The following is a 20872-nucleotide window of genomic DNA, read 5'->3' as shown; positions in this document are numbered from 1 at the left end:
CAACAATGGGTATGCTTCCACAAGCTCAGACCACTACAGATTTTCTATAGTGGTCTGAGCACGCAGTTTTGTTACCATCACATAAACAATCGCTAAACCAACATGATAACAGAAAGAGAAATAAAAAAACAACAACAAAATTTGGTATAAAAATATCGATTTTATTGTCGATTTCATTTGATTTGTCACAAAATATTACATCGTCTGTACTCGATGATGGAATTGACTTTATTGGAGTGGTTATAGGTCTAACATTGTGAAGTAGTCTGGACTAGCACATGTCAAAGGTCAAAAGGGAAGACAAATTTCGAACAGAAATATCTAAAACCGTATGGATGGAATGGACAATGTGATTAAAATCTGATGTGGTGAATACGGTCTGATTTCTTTATTTACCGATAATCTCATTCGTTTATTGCGGTTTATTTTCGATTTTGTTGTTCCGGGAGTGATCCGCGGCCGCCCTTTCTGGCGAATAAAAGAATGAGATACCGGTAAATAATGAAATCGAGCCGTATTCACCACATCAGATATTTTAATCAGATCTGGCAAGGGAAGCCTGCGGGGAACACTTCGTGGTACGTTGTCGTGATTTCTCATTTAAGCCTGACAGTGTGTTAATTAGTCAGTATTGATCTTATTAAGTTGGCAGATTGTAAGTTGAATTCACTTCACAACGAATGATAAAACACATGATAATACATTATCTCACACCACTAAAAGAATAGTGGTTTTTGAGATATTATACAGCAAATCGCGATCGTCCACCTAGTACGTACATCAACACAAGGTACACCCAGTAAAACACATTGTTCATTATAAAGATATCCAAAATTTTGTTAATTCACAACGTGTTGTATTATATAAATATCTAACATTGTCTTATCTGTACAGTCTGTATATTATTGCATAGTATGTTCCAACCCGCGCTGCAAACAAGTGGTTTACTGAGTCTAAACACTGTTTATATCTTTACAGAAGATGTTCATCTACACTCTCTGTGATAACATTTTCCCACCTGTCGGCATATGATTCTGTTATGGTTATAAATGATAAGAGATTTAAAAGTGCAATTGTTGCAAATGATGGTTTTGTATTTAAGAATTGACTCAGGCAAAGTTTGGATCCGTTCTGCGATAATAAGACCCACTTATTTGTATCTTTGACAAAACTCTTCTCAATTAAAAGAAGCTATAACAAGTAAATCTTCGTGTATTTTGGCAACTTTGCCAATCAATAAAAATAATTAGTAATAATTAGACAAACTTTGAGGTAATCATGGTAACATGTGACGCGTTTACTATTACATACACAACTGTCGTAAACCCTTGTTGTAGTGTGTGTATGTATGTATGTATGTATGTATGTATGTATGTATGTATGTATGTATGTATGTATGTATGTATGTATCATGTATGTATGTATGTATGTATGTATGTATGTATGTATGTATGTATGTATGTATGTATATATATATGTGTGTGTGTGTGTGTGTGTGTGTGCGTGTGTGTGTGTGCGCGCGTAAGTCTCATTAAACACATAACATAACAATTGTAAAATGTTTGCGTTGGATCTGTACATACGGGGTATTATTCTGTGTTTGACGTACGATATTAATTTGCATAAATGTTAATGGCAAGAAATCAGATAAAATTGAGTCAAACTGACATATCAATCAGAAATCTCTTTAGCAGTCGTATACATCGACTGACAAGGTTCATCTAAACTATCTTAGATATACCACGGAGGTGAGATTTATATGCGGAAGCCCTTCAAGGTACATACGTCATTTCGATTAGACAAATCGGAAACCCTTGAAACTCGTAACACACTAACATCTCTACTTGCAAAAGGAAGCGTGTTACATTACATGAAAGATTTGAGGATTCTATTGAGAAGGTATAAGTACAGTTTTATATCACATGGAAATGGAAGACAAATTTGTGACGCGATCATAATAAACAGCGCCATCTACCAGAGTGAACGAGACTGACAGGTTGCAGTCTAGTACTCACTACATAAAACATTATTACACAAAGTGGATTTTGTAAATTATTCACTGGTTCGGCACATTCAAATGCAAAACTCACCCGCCATGTATATATGAGATGAACTCAGCTTCAAAAAATCACTATCGAAATCATGACTTATATTGACAAAGACAAAAACCTGACGACTTTGTTCAATATTCAATACGCTCATCACTCTTAAAAATAGTCTAACGAAAACCTACCTACGTGTGTAAGGGCAGAAACATATTCAAATGATTAATCCTTGCAATGATCTTAGACGACTTCAACTTGGAATTTCGTCTTAGGCTGAATGGTTACCTAACTAAGTCGTGGCTACTATGAAATATCATTGGTATGAATGATAATGTAGAAAGTTTAGTAAATTTGTTCAGTGCGTATTCAATATCAGATGAAATAAAAAATCATTTTTTTTCGCTACAAATCAATTCAAATCGCAAAGTCAAAGTGAAATTTGATCGGGTTCAACTTTCGAAAACAAATAACAAACAAATAAAAAACACAAAATTGCTTATTATTATCCAAATGATTTTGATTGATTTATACTGAAGACAGTCTAAATTAGTTAGAATATTTCATTCAACTATTGTTTATTTTGTTTTGTAATTGCCAAATATACGAGAGAGGACAACTTGGCGAATTAACTTGAATCTAAGGAAGGACACACCCCACGACTGAGTTATTTTAGACGAACGATATTGCATTACTCCATGTCGAAGTACAATATAATCTATCTTATTAAACTGTCACTACATTTGATATTATTTTTGAAAATAGTTTTAAAAACCTGATTTCTGAAAATGTTTTGAGGTTTCTACACAAGATATGTATTCATCTACCTCTTGTTATTTCTCTCTTTATTTTTTTCAATTACCCATGCTTTTCGTATCGTAGAAACGCAAACGTAAATTGACGTAAATTGTTTTCTGTAATATATCTGTTACATAGGTCTGTGCTAACACCCCCCCCCCCATTATATCATGCAAGCTTGGTCATTATGTGTGAGCTTACTTTCAATGACCTTTTAGCATTCAGTTGCTGTACAATGGTAAAGCGCCATATGTCACTCTTCCAATGTACACACTCTTTATTATTGGAACAAGTGGAATGACATGTAATTATCTAAAGAGTGTAAATTGAAATGACAACTTGTAAAGCATCATCACGTGGAAAACAGTAACACTGGCTGTATGTGACACACCACTATTCATCTCCAGCAAATATTATTGTACTGTACAGATGATACAAATAATTCTATTGCATGAAACAATTCAATTTACTGATAGTTATAGGTCAAGTCAGAGGCCACCAACTGAAAATAATCGGACACTGTTGGGTAAAGCTTCATTATTTTGTCCGAGGCGCAGTTATACACTTCGAATTCATCGAGTTTTTACGTTTTCACCAGAGAGTCAACCTTATAATCTACAGCCCTATTACATAACCTCTTACCTATTATCATGTCAATTACAAAACTCACTATGGAAAACCCTTCCCGTATATCTCGACCAATTAATCTGATGTTTTCCCCAGAAGTTCAGTGTGAAATCCACTAACCTGGCAAAGACTCGTACTGTAACAAAGTTACAGTCCCAATTCGAATATAATATAACCACCCCATCCCCCCAAAAAAACAACAACAAACAAACCAAAACAAAAAACAAAACAAAACAAAACAGTATTTCCGTTTTTACCCACCCATAGCTCTGTTACTAACCTGGGTGCACATACACATTGCCATGTCAATGAACAAATTCTATATGGAAACCTGCTTTCTGCACAAGTCAGTTTGTATTGAAGTGGTTATATCCTTTGTATATGTATTTTCTATACTGAAACATTTTTGCAACCAACCCCCTTTTTCACAAGGCAAGCCATTGGGATTGGGATTGCATTTTAATAAAACAAAATAAAATATAGAGCATGTCTTTGGATAGATAGGTACAGAACTGGAGGTACTGTGTTCGAGACCCACCAACGTAAGGGCGATTTTTTTACACACACACTTTAATTACAGAATGACAGGTGCAGAATTAACCGCGGTAGAACACAGGATTAGGCAGGGCAGCACATGTTGGAACAGTTGACAAGTTGGGAACAGTGCAATAGAAATGATTAACATGTTGAGGACAGTTTCATTCATAGGTTGAAAGTGTTAGCCGACAGTTCCTTTCATGGATTAACTGTATGCAGACACTTTCTTTGTGTAAAACTGAAAAAAAGTGTCCGCTAAATGAAACTGAGAGCACAGTTGAAGCAATGGGGAAGAGTCGGAAAGGAGTATACATGGTTTTAATAAGGAGACACCTCACCTAGAGCTGAGGAACAAGCTGTGCCAATCGGTGAATAATCATTTTATAGCTGGACAGAACAACCTGGTGCATGACAAATTGTTATGCTAATAATATGGCAAATGGTATCACTCTCAATTAAAAACCCAGTCATGTAGTAGAATGAAAAAAGACGATCCTTTAGGGGTGTAATTTAAGTGTCGATGTATCATTAAGTTATGGAAGACTCTTGATGTTGGTTATTGTGACTTGTCTTGATACGTATATAGATCAAACGGACTGTGTCGTCAAAAAAGCCCCACTAGTTCGTCTATCTGGCGTAGGTAGCGTTCTTTTAGTGGAAGGAAAAACTGCCTTTCTTCTGATATACTGTCACACTGAAACAAATTGAAATATGGCATCACGCCTTAGATTTTCATGAGTTATTCATTACAATTCATTATTTAATGCTGGATTGGTCAAAATAACGTTAAAGAACATCATTTAAATCTAGTCTATATAAATGTGAAGTAGCTGACGTAAAAATTTTGAAGAGGGCAGGCTCATAAAACTGGTTATAAAAAAACACATTGAGTGATCTAGAGATATGTTTAAGTAGCAAGTCATTTCTGTGTCTGACTGGAGGCCTAATCTTGACTAAATTGCTATTTTCAAAAGGATGAATTGAAGTGTCAAGTAGGAGAAGTGGTTTAAAAGACCTCGTTTCACGTGTCAATTTTATGTACTTAATAATCGATTACCGGTATAAACATCAATTTCTCTGTTTTAATAAGCCACTTGTTAATGAAGTAAAAGGCTAACATGCATTAAGATTACTTTCAAACTGCTTGTATTGAACGTTTTGCTTGGCTGCAGTATGTATCGGGGTCGACTATCAACAAAAAAAGACGAAGATTAATCACGTTTTTATACGTCTACATTCCTGTTGCGAGTTTCATCAGAGACGTTTTGTACAATTACTGGGGAACAAATGACAGGCTGAAAAGTCGTTTTACCAAATTGTACATAACGTGATCTCTCTATTGAAGTAACAACCTCTGCATGATTGTGAAAGATTAAAGAAGTGTGAAGTTCTCAACTTTGTTTGATTTATCAGAATAACTAGATACTGTGTACAACAGGGCTTTCCTAAGCCAGATGTGCCAATTTCTATTAACTATTTTAGACAGGTCACGCGATACAGGATAGATGAAAATTACTTTTCAAGGTCTCCTAGGCATACAGAACAGACAGCTAAGATAAAATCAGCCTCACACTTCAGTTCCCATTTAAACATGTAATGGAAGAATATAGAAGTTGAACTTACATGTGTTGATTTGTTGTTATAGGATGATTTCAAGTAATCACTATTGTATTGTTCCTGGTCCAAAGATAGCCACCACGGACGTTCTCTGTACTTGCCATGTATTGGAAATATATGGCCCTCCGTTGTAAAAATATATTTATGTGACGCTGTGTTAAGGTAGTTATCCTTGTCGAAGAGCTGTTGTAGAAGGGGGAAAATACGTTCATAATTCTCATTTGTAACATACGTTTCCGATACCGAGAGCAAATTGTGCAGTCTCTAACATGGAATATACCTTTCAACTAAACATTCTGTGCGAAATCAAATTTAATTAAGTTATTAGTTTGACACAATGAACTAACTGATGAATACATGGAGTATATGTCGGGTCGATTGGTTATTAGGACTTGTGTATACCGTAATGGAATTATTGTGTTATTTTGTCACTACACCATACACTATTAAAGTATAGTTCACGATTTATGCCAAATTAAACTTAGTACCTGCTGTTCTCAGCTGTGTATGTGTATGTGTATGTGTATGTATGTATGTATGTATGTATGTATGTATGTATGTATGTATGTATGTATGTATGTAATAAATGCCGTCCGGGTAAATACACGCCGACGTAGGAGGCGTGTATTGCCAGGATGGCATTTATCTTGTACCCCGGCTAATAATTCGATGGTGTCATATTCTTCCCAGGAAAAACTCCATACACTCATTGTTTATGTTTTGATTTTCGATGAGACACCCTGACGCCAACGTGACATCCAATCGAAGCTGACACGTGTCAACAAACTGGATACACGCCTGTGTCAACATTCAATGTCACACACATATATCGCTATGTTGCACGACGAAAATAGCAATTACATCCAAATGGACAGAGTATTTCATACCACTATGTATTTGCTTGATATTATTACGCAGGACATTCATACTACAAACTACTCAATACAATCACATCCATCATGTGTATGCACCTAGTGATATGAAATTTAATCGCCACTGATAAAAGTAAAACAAAACATGGCTACTGACATCAAAAATACAACTTTCAGCGAAATTGTGTATCTGTGTCTATTAAACAAGACTAGCGTAAAGAAACAGCATATTGATTACATGTAAATGAAATACACCATTCAAACCTTTGAAATGTCGTGTATTACAAAGCAATAGTAGTACCGTCTACCTCCTGCAAGTTGTAGTAAAATACACCATTCAAACTACAATGCAATACCGTCCACAATTATTGTGACTTTTTGTCCATTCCGTCTTCATCCCTCTCCTCGGCCCAACTTTAAGTTGTAGTAAAATACACCATTCAAACTACAATGCAATACCGTCCACAATTATTGTGACTTTTTGTCCATTCCGTCTTCATCCCTCTCTTCGGCCCAACTATCCAAACTTTGCATGATGAGCTAGTATTTTTTTCTGTGTATTTTTCAGTACACTTGCCGTCAGTTTCTGAACTATTTATTATATGTCCTCAAGCTGTCATAACAGCAAACCGTCGCTTTCTCCCTGCCATTATACCGTCTACCTTGCAAGTACAAGTACAAGTTGTAGTATGTGTATTTCTGTGTATTTTTCAGTACACTTGCCGTCAGTTTCTGAACTATTATATGTCCTCAGCTGTCATGACAGCAAACCGTCGCTTTCTCCCTGCCATTATACCGTCTACCTTGCAAGTACAAGTTGTAGTATGTGTATTTTATTCACCTTCTAAATACACTCTGAGGTAATGTTTATTATTATGAAAATAGTGTTCAACTTGTGAACGGAAGTCTTATCTGTTCAGTCACAGTAAGGGGTCATGTTTTTGTTATGATTGTCTGCCTCTAATCACTCTTCCCTGGATGCCATTAATTGGATCTCATACACAGAAAATACACTCCCGCCACCGACATTTGATAAATTTGCTACTCTGCTGATACACCGGTCTTCACGCTTTTCCCTGATTGGTCAATAGCCTCATTTGTAACTGTCAGTCGACATTTAACGCCCACGCCGGTGTACACGTATGTATGTATGTATGTATGTATGTATGTATGTATGTATGTATGTATGTATGTATGTATGTATGTACGTACGTACGTATGTATGTGTGTGTGTGTGTGTGTGTGTGTGTGTATGTATGTAAGTATGTATGTATGTATGTATGTATGTGCGTACGTACGTACGTACGTACGTACTACGTGTGCGTGTGCATGTATGTATGTATGTATGTATGTATGTATGTGTGTGTGTGTGTGTGTGTGTGTGTATGTATGTATGTATGTATGTATGTATGTATGTATGTATGTATGTATGTATGTATGTATGTATGTATGTATGTATGTATGTGTATATATCCATATAATCCCACATAAGAACTAGCACCCCACAAGGTCCTTCTAAACGCCCACCGTCACTCTCATCAGAACTTCCAGCTATAGTCCCTGTTGGACCAATTTTGGAAGTGAAGACTACAGGGTACAAGGTATTTGTATGTGTATGTTATAGTATGTGAGTACCTACAAGTTCGTATGTCTCTGTGTATGTGTAAAGATTGGGTGCGCGCGTGCACTGAACGCATGTTTTCACCAATGAGGTACCATAACAACATTTCCCTGTTATCTCGGATGTGCTGGATTCGATATGTTTGATTTTGAGAAAATGGGATCGTCACCAAAGTGAGCGAAAAAGTCTCGATTGACCTTTAGTCAAACGTCACTATATGTTTGGATAGGCGTACACGTGTGTTGAGGAAGTAACGTTTAACCCTTAGGGATAATATGCAACACTGACTGTGACACCTGGATGTCATCATTACATTATGTGACACAGCATTGCATGAAAAGGTATCAACTGTTATCTAGAGCGGAGCAACCGAGGCAGCTCATCTACATTCTTTATCAAAACCATTTGTCAAGGGAAACATTAGATGTCTGCTGTCTTGACACGCGTGGACACTTCTGTATTCATGTATCTCAGATCATTCAAAAGATAAAGTACAAAAATGACAATCACGTTCTAGTACAAAACTTTTTTCCCCTTTCTCTGTAAAGTTGGCCGTTGTCATAGTTTTCATTGTAACAGTTGCAGCTGCTTCAGTTCGCTCTCAACATAATGTTTTTTTTATTTGATTATGGATAAAGAAGCATAATGTATATATATATATTTAAAAAATTATTCAGAATTTAGATATAACCCAATTAAAATATTGGAGGTAAGATTTACTATGTATGAAGTGTAACTTATCCTAACAATATGTCAACGCTTTTGTATCAAATTTGAACGTAAAACGAACGTGTATAGGAATACAAATAGTACTTGTACAGTAGATTGATGACAGTATGCCATCCCTTCAACACAGTCATGGTCGTTATTCAAATTACAAATCACATGACTGCATACGGGAGACGTCAGGGAGAAGATTTTTAGTCGAGTAATCTCATCTTTCATTCAATATGTTCTAACCCCATACGTCATGACTATGCATGTCAAGTTTTGCTACTTGGGACATTTCCTTTCCAAACAAAGCAATTTTCTTAGCAGACTCTGGAGACATGTATAATACTTGGTGTTGCTAGTGGAGTCTTTCTTGAAGACCACAGGGAAATTTCCTTAAAGGATAGACCTTGTTTGGTTTCAATATTTGAACATAACCAAAGATATTTATATTATTGAGGGGACAAGTGTGATCAGCAGTAGGCGCCGTCTTTCCCAGTACACACCGAGTAGCAGTGACGTCAACTTAGCACATGTCATTTTTAGTCTAATGTGAATTTGGCTGGGGTTCTCAACGTATCACATTTCTTATGGGGGCTGACTGAATGAAATCAGATACTCCCGAACTGTATTGTATATATATATATATAACATTGCAGTAAGGTTTATAAATGTTTACTTACTTAAATATACCTGCAAGACCTCCAGATTCTTAATTATACTTAATTAGCACATGCTATAATATATTAATATTGTTTACATATAATAAGATGTGATAATTTTCAATTTGACTGGTTACTGTGACAAATCAAAAGAAATTGAGCACACACTTTATTCCTTTTTAATGTTTACTTAGAAATTCGCAATTTGATTAAGTGGAATTGGGTGACACACTTACCAAATATAAATATTTACAGGTTTCACTCAGGAAAAAACTTTCCATTCTATCTTCCAATGATTTATCAATGACGTTATGAAGAGTAGCGTATCCACACCTGCATATATAGAAAGACAATTATTAAATACTAAGCATACAATCATAACATCAATAACGTACGAGAACTCGCGAGATTTGAATAATGCTGACACACCGTGTCGTATGATGCAACTAATAATTTTGAACTCCATTTCATATTGTAAAACCGACTTGTGCGTTTACTGAATGCTCCAGTGGACCCTGGCTATCAACGTGACAAGGTAAGATGTTTACGAGACTATTATTGGGAAAATATAGACCCTGTCTTAGTATATGATCACGGTAATAGGTTGGCGAAAAAAAAGGTTTTTCTAAAAAAAAATATTGTATTTATTAATTCAACTTTAATTAATAAGTGAATCTGATGAGCATTTAGTCGATATTGGTCAAAATGAACAAACCTTTGCTGTGTAAACCTGGATATATACTACTTTATTTGTAAAAGTAAAACAGAAAGTGTCACAGACAAAGCATTATAGAGCGACACTAAAGAATCGAACGAATGAAAAGCAATCCCAACATACATCATCTCTCTACATAAAAAAACGCGAAATTATATATCTTGGAGCATATATGCTTGGTTACAATCACAATCTCTAGATTAAAAGTATTTCTCTGTTCATGATTTAGGAATAGCAAAGCGTGGGCGTACCATACTTTCCCATCAATTGATAACACATTATGTATTTATATGCATTGCACAATTATGATATGTTTCAGCCAAATTCAAATCATTGTGTTATTATTCATTATAGAAAATATGCCACTACATTGTCGATGCTAAATCAAGTTGACAGATACATACACGCCTGTACCTGTTTTAGTCATCGATTGTGATATGCGTGTAGTACGTGTTTTAGTCATAGATTGTGATATGCGTGTACATCTTTGAGTCATACATTGTGATATGCGTGTAGTACGTGTTTTAGTCATAGATTGTTATATGCGAATACTTGTTTTAGTCATAGATTGTGATATGCGTATACCTGTCTTAATCATAGATTGTGATATGAGGGTACGTTTTTAGTAATGTATTGTGATATGTGTGTACCTGTTTTAGTCATAGATTGTGAAATGCGTGTACCTGTTTTAGTCATAGATTGTGATATGCGTATACATGTTTTAGTCATAGATTAGATTGTGATGTGCGTGTACCTGTTTCAGTCAAAGATTGTGATGTGCGTGTACCTGTTTTAGTCATAGATTGTGATATGCGTGTACCTGTTTCAGTCATAGATTGTGATGTGCGTGTACCTGTTTTAGTCATAGATTGTGATATGCGTGTACTCAGTGACCTGTTTCAGTCAAAGATTGTGATATGCGTGTAGTACCTGTTTTAGTCATAGATTGTGATGTGCGTGTACCTGTTTCAGTCATAGATTGTGATATGCGTATACTTGTTTTAGTCATAGATTGTGATATGCGTGTACGTACGCGTGTTTCAGTCATAGATTGTGATGTGCGTGTACCTGTTTTAGTCATAGATTGTGATATGCGTGCACTACCTGTTTCAGTCAAAGATTGTGATGTGCGTGTACCTGTTTCAGTCATAGATTGTGATGTGCGTGTACCTGTTTTAGTCATAGATTGTGATATGCGTGTACCTGTTTCAGTCATAGATTGTGATGTGCGTGTACCTGTTTTAGTCATAGATTGTGATATGCGTGTACCTGTTTTAGTCAGAGATTGTGATATGCGTGTACCTGTTTTAGTCATAGATTGTGATATGCGTGTACCAGTTTTAGTCATAGATTGCGATATGCGTGTACCCGTTTTAGTCATAGATTGCGATATGCGTGTACGTACGCGTGTTTTAGTCATAGATTGTGATATGCGTGAACCCGTTTTAGTCATAGATTGTGATATGCGTGTACCAGTTTTAGTCATAGATTGCGATATGCGTGCACCCGTTTTAGTCATAGACTGTGATATGCGTGTATTACGTGTTTTAGTCATAGATTGTGAAATGCGTATACTACGTGTTTTAGTCATTAATTGTAATATGCGTGTGCGTGTTTTAGTGATAGATTGTGATATGCGTGTAGTACCTGTTTTAGTCATAGATTGTGATATGCGTGTAGTACCTGCTTTAGTGATAGATTGTGATATGCGTGTATCTGTTTTAGTCATAGATTGTGATATGCGTATACTTGTTTTAGTCATAGATTGTGATATGCGTGTACGTACGCGTGTTTTAGTCATAGATTGTGATATGCGTGTACCCGTTTTAGTCATAGGTTGTGATATGCGTGTATCCGTTGTAGTCATAGATTGTGGTATGCGTGTACTTGCTGCAGTCATAGAGTGATGCGAGATCAGAAAATCATGTTTGGATATGTATTTATTGATAAGAATACCTGAACAATTTGTATTTGCTAGATGCAGTTAAAAAGCCTGGAAAGCATTATCCCTGGGTGATGGTTCCCTATGGTTAGGACCTTCAAACCAGGGTTTCACTTACATAGATAGTTGCAACCCAATATCATATACTCGACCCTTCGCTGTGTAAAAAGCATTTACATACAACTTGTGCCATACCACCCAAAACTTAACTTCGTTTAATTATACCAACTGTATTCCCTATATATTCGACACTATCTGTAGAGAGTGGTCACCAGGAACATAATTTGGAAAATAATTACCCCCAATCCTTGATCTAATACCGCTGTAAAAGTGTTCCAACCCACGAGAATTGATGATTGCATATGCTTTATCCATGCACGGATCTTACGTCCCTGTAAAATATCTGCATAACGCCTTCGTTTACGCATTTCAATATTTTTTAAAACACCCACTTGTTCCAACGTTCTCGTGGTTCTTATCTATTTCAACTATCTCAAGGATAACTAGACTGCTTATATTTGATAACATAGAGTTGACCATTCAACCATATGTCAAATTCATACACTTGAGTCGAAGAGATGAACATGTTTCAAGAGGAAGATTCTGACCAAAAAAAAGCAATCATCGGTATAGATACTGTAGTCGACACCAGATATTTACAGACATTATGATGAGTCTGACTGATAAGATATCCTTTCAAATCGAAAAGTCTTATTTGCAACTGTAATTTTGAAGCGATCTGGTTCAGGTGGCCTAATAACACAAAGCACTGTTATACTCAGTTGATTGGTTTTTAAGTACGCGTATTTAATGTGTATTCAATGTGCTATCATCAACTAGAGTTGACATTTGACGGGAAAGATGTACGCATGTTTAAGGTAAAGTAGAAACCATGTCGTATATTATATAGGTGAAGTTCAATTATCTCACACTTAAGCCCTGTATGCCTATAGAGCGGCAAAGTCTTGTCATCACACTTGAAGGTTTACAGACAAGTCAAAGAAGCGTACAGAATCATAACATTTTGCGAACGATTGACTTTTTTTTTATGTGAAGTGGTCATGCATAACTTCAATAACGAACGCCGACGTAAAAGTGTGAGCTCGAGGGATCCAGAACGCTCACTGGGGACTTATCGCAATAGAACTAAATTTACGTTTTAGAAACTGCAATATGTAAATTATTTTTGCGCCAAGTTCTTGACATTAGTTACATACAAAGTGGACAGTGTTGAGAAATCAATCATATGAAAGTATAGATTACGTTTCAATATTCACTAGAGTTCTTTTAAATTGTGAACCTGAATATTGAATTAAGATTGATATTATATGCCATAGTATCGTGACGACTGTGATATAGGACATACATAAATATCACCATACAGCTATATGATGAAATTAGTGAAGATTGGCAATGGTAGATCAGCAAGTACGAGGGAAATCTAATAGTTAGTTAGTTTGAATGTATCAACTTTTACTTTCAGAATAAATCACATTCTAAATACCGTGACAGATATTGGCGACATTCATAAATTATAGTATAATCATAAAATAAAATACACATCTTATTAATTCTACAACCAAAACTATATAGATTACGACAATGAATGGAATAATGTACACTAGGTTTGCTGATTTGATCTAGATTGATGCGAAATGTGGTTAACAAAATATTTTTAAATTTACTATGGTGCAAACGGAACATACACGTCACACACACACGCACACACACATACACATACACACACACACTATATCGAACATAAACGAATGTTGTACATCCACAACAGCACCAGTTTACGTTTAGTTAACGTTGTAAAAATATAAACTGGTATTTGTTTACTTTGTAATAAGTAAACATTTCCCGACATATTTTCTGTACTTAAAGCAGATCTACAAACGGCTACGTCATAACTCATATTCTCTGACAAATCATAAAACAACGATACCTGAGACAAAGGCATGCATGCATTCGTAGAACGACAATGAGGGGTAATGCGTCAGAGAAATGTGCGTCAATGGAATTCCTGACGACCTATTTATGATTTCATATTGCATATACAATATACTACATTTATAGATGCTATTCCAGCAGAACCATTAGCGTAAACATGCATTGCTGTGACATAGACGCAAGTTGTCATGACATAGATAGACCAGAGTATATATTCCATATTTTTTTGTTCAACTTGGCTAGTGCATGGTATAAGAAACCGAATAGAATTTCTATCTACAATCAGTCTAGCTTTGTCGGATACGTTTTAGACAATCATTGTGATTGCCCACAGAGATTCAGAAAATGTGGGACGCGGACACTTCAAACAAATGTTATAGTTTTAATTCTTGACCAAGAGGATAACATGAGCATATATAAAAAATGTGTTATACTCATCACCAAAGCTAAACGAGTTTTGATGTAAGTCGCTATTCCCAAACCATACTTAGTAAATCTTTATTGTGTAAATAAATAAATAATGAATGAACAGAACTTGAAAGGTTAAAGGTCAACACTTACTCTACTTTGGAATGCTCTTCAATACTTCTCACAATGTCACTACCTACGTGGAGGTAAAATGGATTTTTTGTTGCCTGTCAAGGAAAAGAAATAACAATTAACTTGCTATAATGGGTTTCCGGTTGTCTGTGGTATATGACGGATTCATTCATCTCTCGTTTGTTTCTTTTTCATACATCTAAAGGCAATATCCTGAAAACTTTGCCGATTACCCCAGAATACAAATCGTTTTTAACAAATTATTCTTCAGTCCCCCCCCAAACAAAAAACCAAACTATATGTACAAATAGTTTACATGATTTGACGGTGATGGGTCATTCTCAGGGGAATTCAGTATTAGACATTTCGGAAGTTATTCAGTTACATGTAGTTAGTCTTTCATAATATGTACACACAATAGCTTGATTTGATTTTGGCATTAGACATAAATTCGCGTCGTCGCACCATTTTAGACAAACTGTCCTGACCAGAAACTATTTTTTTTGGCCCAATGTCTTTCACTCTAAGCCCGTCCAGGGTAATGCATGTGAAAGCGTCAATTGGATTATTTCATTATTGAATGGGTGTCGTGACTTGATGCGGGATGATTGTAATATTTCATTATTTTGTTTAGAATTGAATTAAAATCGTCGTGAAATATCAAGCATATACTCTATATCAATAATTCAAAAAAAAGAAAAAAGAATGCATATGTTTATTCCAAACCCAAAAATGATATAGCTATTGTTGTCCCACATTCTACCCAAAGGCAAATGGTTTATTCCATATCTTGACGTTGAGATTATTAAAGTTCAGGGCTGTATCACGCAGTGGAGGAGTGACTGTATTCAATCATTTCGGAACGTGCTCCAAGGGTTCCATGGAATTTATGTTGCAAGTTTATTTGTAAGCTTCTAATAGGATTAATTTGAAGAAAAAAAAACAGATACAAAAAAGCGATTTGTTTTAAATAATTAATAGTATGGATTTTAAAATTCCCATACATTATACAGCGTTCGGGCCTAATACCAGGGTATATATTGGGAAATGTATAATAGCGACTCGTCCAATAAAATAACAGATATTATGGTAGCGAGCATGCTATAATATAAATTTCAGCCATTTTATCCTATATACAGACACGAACCTCATAAAAAAACAGCTATTATGTATATGTTTATACATTGTATGTTTTGTTACATTAGAACATTCATATTTTGTAGTAGAGGTGAAAAAAAACGGTTATGCACCATTCTGCAGATTGACATTTGAAAGGTCTCATTACAGTTTCGGTAATGGAAAAAGCCACATATTTTATAATGTAACGTCCTGGATACAATCAAAATGAAAAGACACGTGACAGCAGCCGAGATTGAAATAAAAGAGACCAGGGTGTCAAAGAGACCTATTTCTTCCCCTTCATTGGCAAGACTACTGAGATCTATCAATATTACTTTCAATGAGCCTTTCGTATTCTAAACCACCATTTCACTAAAATCCGAAGTGTATACCAGATGCCATTGAAGAGACCTTAATTCCGATTCGTTGACGATGTCTAATATTCTATCGAGTTAAAAATAGCTTGTCCATACTGTTCCTATATTCCTTGTAATATATCATGTCATGTCATGTCATGCCATTTAAATTACTTTCAGTAAATGTACCGTGTTAGTTTTAGAACCAAGCCTCATGAAATTGAAGTGACACGTACACAAACTGTAATTAGACTAGAGATTACATACTTATTTCGACAGTAGTGCCCACAGCCAGTGAGTGACAAAAGGTTAATTATTCCACATGAGCGTATAGAATTAATCATTGAATAGACTAAATGTGCATACTATACTTCGTATTATTACTAACATTTAAACATCGACATCATATTCCATTTTCGGCTGTCATATTCAATAGGGATCACCTACCTGGTATAATAAATATGTCGATTCTACAAGCTCTGGCCTAAGTGGATAGAAAAATACATCTGGATATTTGGCATTCCAATTAAATCTTTCTGGAAGAGCATCGTACTTTCTCCAAATTGCATAGAAAATTGCATGACTGCATATAGCTTCTTCCGTGTCCCCTGCTAGAACCTATTTTAAGATGAAGTAATGACAATCAATCAATCAATCAATCAATCAATCAATCAATCAATCAATCAATCAATCAATCAATCAATCAATCAATCAATCAATCAATCAATCAATCAATCAATCAATCAATCAATCAATCAATGTTTTCACATATAAATAGGGACACATGTAAGAACAGACACAAACAGACCAAGCGAATAAGTACAACACCAAGTCAGTTATCACACGGGATACATGCATAACAAGCCTTCATAGAAGACATATATCCCCCAACTGGTTTGTTGCATAGCAAAGTTATTCTGGAAATTAAGTTTGACCTTGAAAATGAAGCGTGAGGTTAAAGTATTAGTATTCAGCTTGAAAGCTAACCTCTATATTTATACGGCTGAGGTGCAGACACTTGAATAGTGTCTCCAGATACAAAACTTCATAAGTTATGGACCAATTTGCTATTTGATCTTGAATATGGAGTTCAATGTCAAAGGACAAGGTATAAAAAGAAAGCTTAGCTCTGACAATATGCAGAGTGACGACACTTAAATGGAGTCTTTGTGTATTAAACTTCTTGGGTTATCATACAAAGACATATTTCGGTCATTTCGACTTGGAAACATTTGTCATGGTCAAAGGTCAGGATCTATTAAAAAAGCTTACAATAGTGACAATTTGGGGTAGACACTTGAATGGTGTCCATATATATATATATATATATATATATATATATAACTCGGTGAGTATCAATCTGCTAAGACAGTGCTCTATACCGCAGTGGCAGAGCGTAATAGTTTTGGTAGTACTGGAACTCTTTCTTGGTTGTAACTCGGAGTTTCACGCATAGTGCGATCATCAGACATGTCTGATGATCGCACTATGCGTGAAACTCCGAGTTACAACCAAGAAAGAGTTCCAGTACTACCAAAACTATATATATATATATATATATATATATATATATATATATATATATATATATATATATATATATATATATATATATATATATATATATATATATATATATATATATATATAATCAAAGTAAGTTGGTTGGAACTTGAGGTGCTTAGTTGTAACTCCGAGTTTCACGCTCAATGCGTTCATCAGACAACTGTTGTCTGATGAACGCATTGAGCGTGAAACTCGGAGTTACAACTAAGCACCTCAAGTTCCAACCAACTTACTTTGATTATTCCCGCCCTGCTTACCCAAGCATCGAGCACTCTATTCTACGAGTTTGATACTATTTACTATATATATATATATATATATATATATATATATATATATATATATATATATATATATATATATATATAACTTCTTGAGATATGAGGCAAAATGTGTTTTAAATGTAAAAAACCCAAATATGGCTGCCATTTTGCTATACAAGTCACAGACGTGAAATTAAGTGAAGTGGGTATACTTCACATAGTAAAACCCAAAACATGATTAAAATACAATCATGTTTGACTCAAAAAGCTATGGAGATAATCCAAATTTGGCTATTTAACCTGAAGAGCACTTTCAAGATCAAAGTCTTAATAATATGACTATACGTACGCGATTTAATGGTGTTGCTATCATGTATTATACATACTCTTACATTATGATGCAAATTGTACGAATTTTTACAACAAATATGGCTGCCACTCGACCATATTTGATTCAGTCACAAAACGAAGTGATGTGCACGTGTCTCACATAGTATGTTACCTTTGTACCAAGTTTGGTTGAAGTCAGTTGGTGCCTGCTAAATGTACGAGGGTGAACGCACTCACACATGAACACACGGATGCATGCACACAAGGACGGATGCAAGGACTAGTAAATCTATCCTCCGGGTGGAGCCCGTTGGGGCTAAAACTAGATATCAAACCTAGATTTCAACAAATAGTTTCCAAAACGTCTGACTTACTTTCGCCCTGTTAAAAGAGTATAATAATTGTCTGTCTGTCTGTCTGACTGTCTGTCTCTTCCTCATGTCAAAAATTAACAATTTCATACAAAGTATACACAAGCCTCTGCCTTACTGTTATCTGGAAGCACATGCTAAACAAGAACATAATGAACAATTCTATAAATAACGCCAGCATAATGCCTCCTTCAACTTCTCAACGGAATGCTCTTCCCCATTTACAATAAAACACTTCAAAAAAGACAGCAGGCTGGCTAAATCTACATGCTAAAACCTCGCCTGCTTATCAACAGTTGCATGAACCTTTGATACTTTTTTCCACTTAAAGTGCTAGGCCATAACAAATGACTTAAACGTCCCCTGAGTGCTTCAACTACAACCCTGTCAACGCTCACACCAAGGTGCCCTGAAAATGGATAGTGCATTGCTATTAATATATTTCAGTATCCTTAACTTTGTAATCTTCGAGTGACACACCGGAAATTGAGTCAGACATCTCAGTGGTAGTCAAATTGCCAGATATTGTATGTATAGTTTTATGAACAGTAAATATACCCCATGCTATTATCAAATATATACGCACTGTACAAATATGTAAAGCCATATTTTAGCTTTAATATTTCTGACGTTTCGGACTATACGTTAAGAGTAATGATACCGTAAACAATATGATGTGGCTTGAAACTATTTCAAAATTAAACTTTCTCAGTTATAAAAGCAGAAAAGCCTAGTTTATCTTGAAAATATCACATTTATGATTGGATATGCTAGATGATAATGATATTATTGTATGTGTTAATTACATAGTCAAAGGAAGTATCCACTCATTAAAGTATGTATAAACACATGTGAAAGCAGATATCAAACCATGTTATTACGCCATCTTAGTATTAAGAAATGCTCTGAGTACAGTAATAGTTGGAATGAAAATTCTATATGATGGCATCAACTTAAAAAGATCCTGTAATGACTGTACATCTGATGAGAAGAAAACAATAACACAACGACCATATGGAAAGCAACGGAAAACGCAACTATCTGAACTAGACACTCACATATGAAAAAATATATAAAAACAATAAGTTAAAAAATCTATCTACCCTACCCATTCTAAAATCAAGCGTAATCGGAAGCACACAATTTTTTTTGTATAAAGAATATTTACACTAGCACTCACTTTGGTGACTGTTCTCATAGCTCAAACAACCACGCGATATATATAAGCAGAACGTTGGAAGACCTTGGCAACAACACATGACTACAGGCAAGGCAGATGTATTACTACTGCATCCCAACTCATTATATCTCTTTAAACATAAACATGTGATTTACGATATTATTAGTAAATAGAGAAGGCTGGGATGACATTTTAAACCTTATACATCTATAAGCAATATTTACGCCTCCATCGATTTCCCCATTTCTACACTTATCTAATTGTGTATTCTTTTCATAAAGAACGAACAGTTACTCATGTCTGCAAGCCCCCTTTCTATATAAAAATGCATCTCAATGAAGTGATTTTCGTGAATGTAAGACATGTATACTTCCTACAATGTTTAACGCTAATTTTACAAGAAGCGTTACGGTAAGTCTTCTCAAAAAAAGATGTCGTGGATAACTTGTGCACATTTCATCTAGCCAAAGGATAAACTATTAATGAGAGAGAGAGAGAGAGAGAGAGAGAGAGAGAGAGAGAGAGAGAGAGAGAGAGAGAGAGAGAGAGAGAGAGAGAGAGAGAGAGAGAGAGAGAGAGAGAGAGAGAGAGAGAGAGAGAGAGAGAGAGAGAGAGAGAGAGAGAGAGAGAGAGAGAGAGAGAGAGAGAGAGAGAGAGAGAGGGGGAGGGAGGGAGGGAGGGAGGGAGGGAGGGAGGGAGGGAGGGAGGGGGAGAGAGAGAGAGAGAGAGAGAGAGAGAGAGAGAGAGTGAGAGAGAGAGTGTGTGTGTGTGTGTGTGTTCCAAACCTATCCAATTAATATTTCCATTGTATATAATATGTCAACTTAGGCTTCAAATAATTAATAGCAAGCCATATATCTTAAACGTAAAGTTTACGTTTTACTTTTGCGATCAAAATTGTTATACATAACTTCATTTTTGAAAGCTTACTAAGTAGTTACTAACTAATTTCAAAGTTTACTAAAGAATTTCAACATGCTAGTTTCTTGTATTAGCATCTTTGTAGAATATTTATTTCATAAAAAATTACTATCAATTTTGTCAAATGGT

At 35.4% G+C, this 20872-nt stretch overlaps 1 protein-coding gene across 1 annotated transcript in view; it reads right to left on the bottom strand.

The window, feature by feature from the left end:
• The window catches only part of LOC144433094 (ER degradation-enhancing alpha-mannosidase-like protein 1), a 387086-nt gene that overhangs the window by 14115 nt on the left and 352099 nt on the right, over positions 1-20872 (bottom strand). Inside the window, exons 9-13 of the mRNA XM_078121406.1 lie at positions 16560-16730; positions 14659-14732; positions 11886-11888; positions 9724-9820; positions 5628-5804 (exon numbers count right to left, since the gene is read on the bottom strand). Of these exons, the coding sequence (XP_077977532.1) occupies positions 5628-5804; positions 9724-9820; positions 11886-11888; positions 14659-14732; positions 16560-16730 (522 nt within the window). The remainder of the gene's footprint in view (positions 1-5627; positions 5805-9723; positions 9821-11885; positions 11889-14658; positions 14733-16559; positions 16731-20872) is intronic.

The sequence above is a fragment of the Glandiceps talaboti genome, chromosome 1 (genome assembly GCF_964340395.1).
Source record: "Glandiceps talaboti chromosome 1, keGlaTala1.1, whole genome shotgun sequence".
NCBI classification, from domain to species: Eukaryota; Metazoa; Hemichordata; class Enteropneusta; family Spengelidae; genus Glandiceps; species Glandiceps talaboti.
The sequence above is the reverse complement of the archived record's forward strand: the minus strand, read 5'-3'. Positions and strand labels throughout refer to the sequence as shown.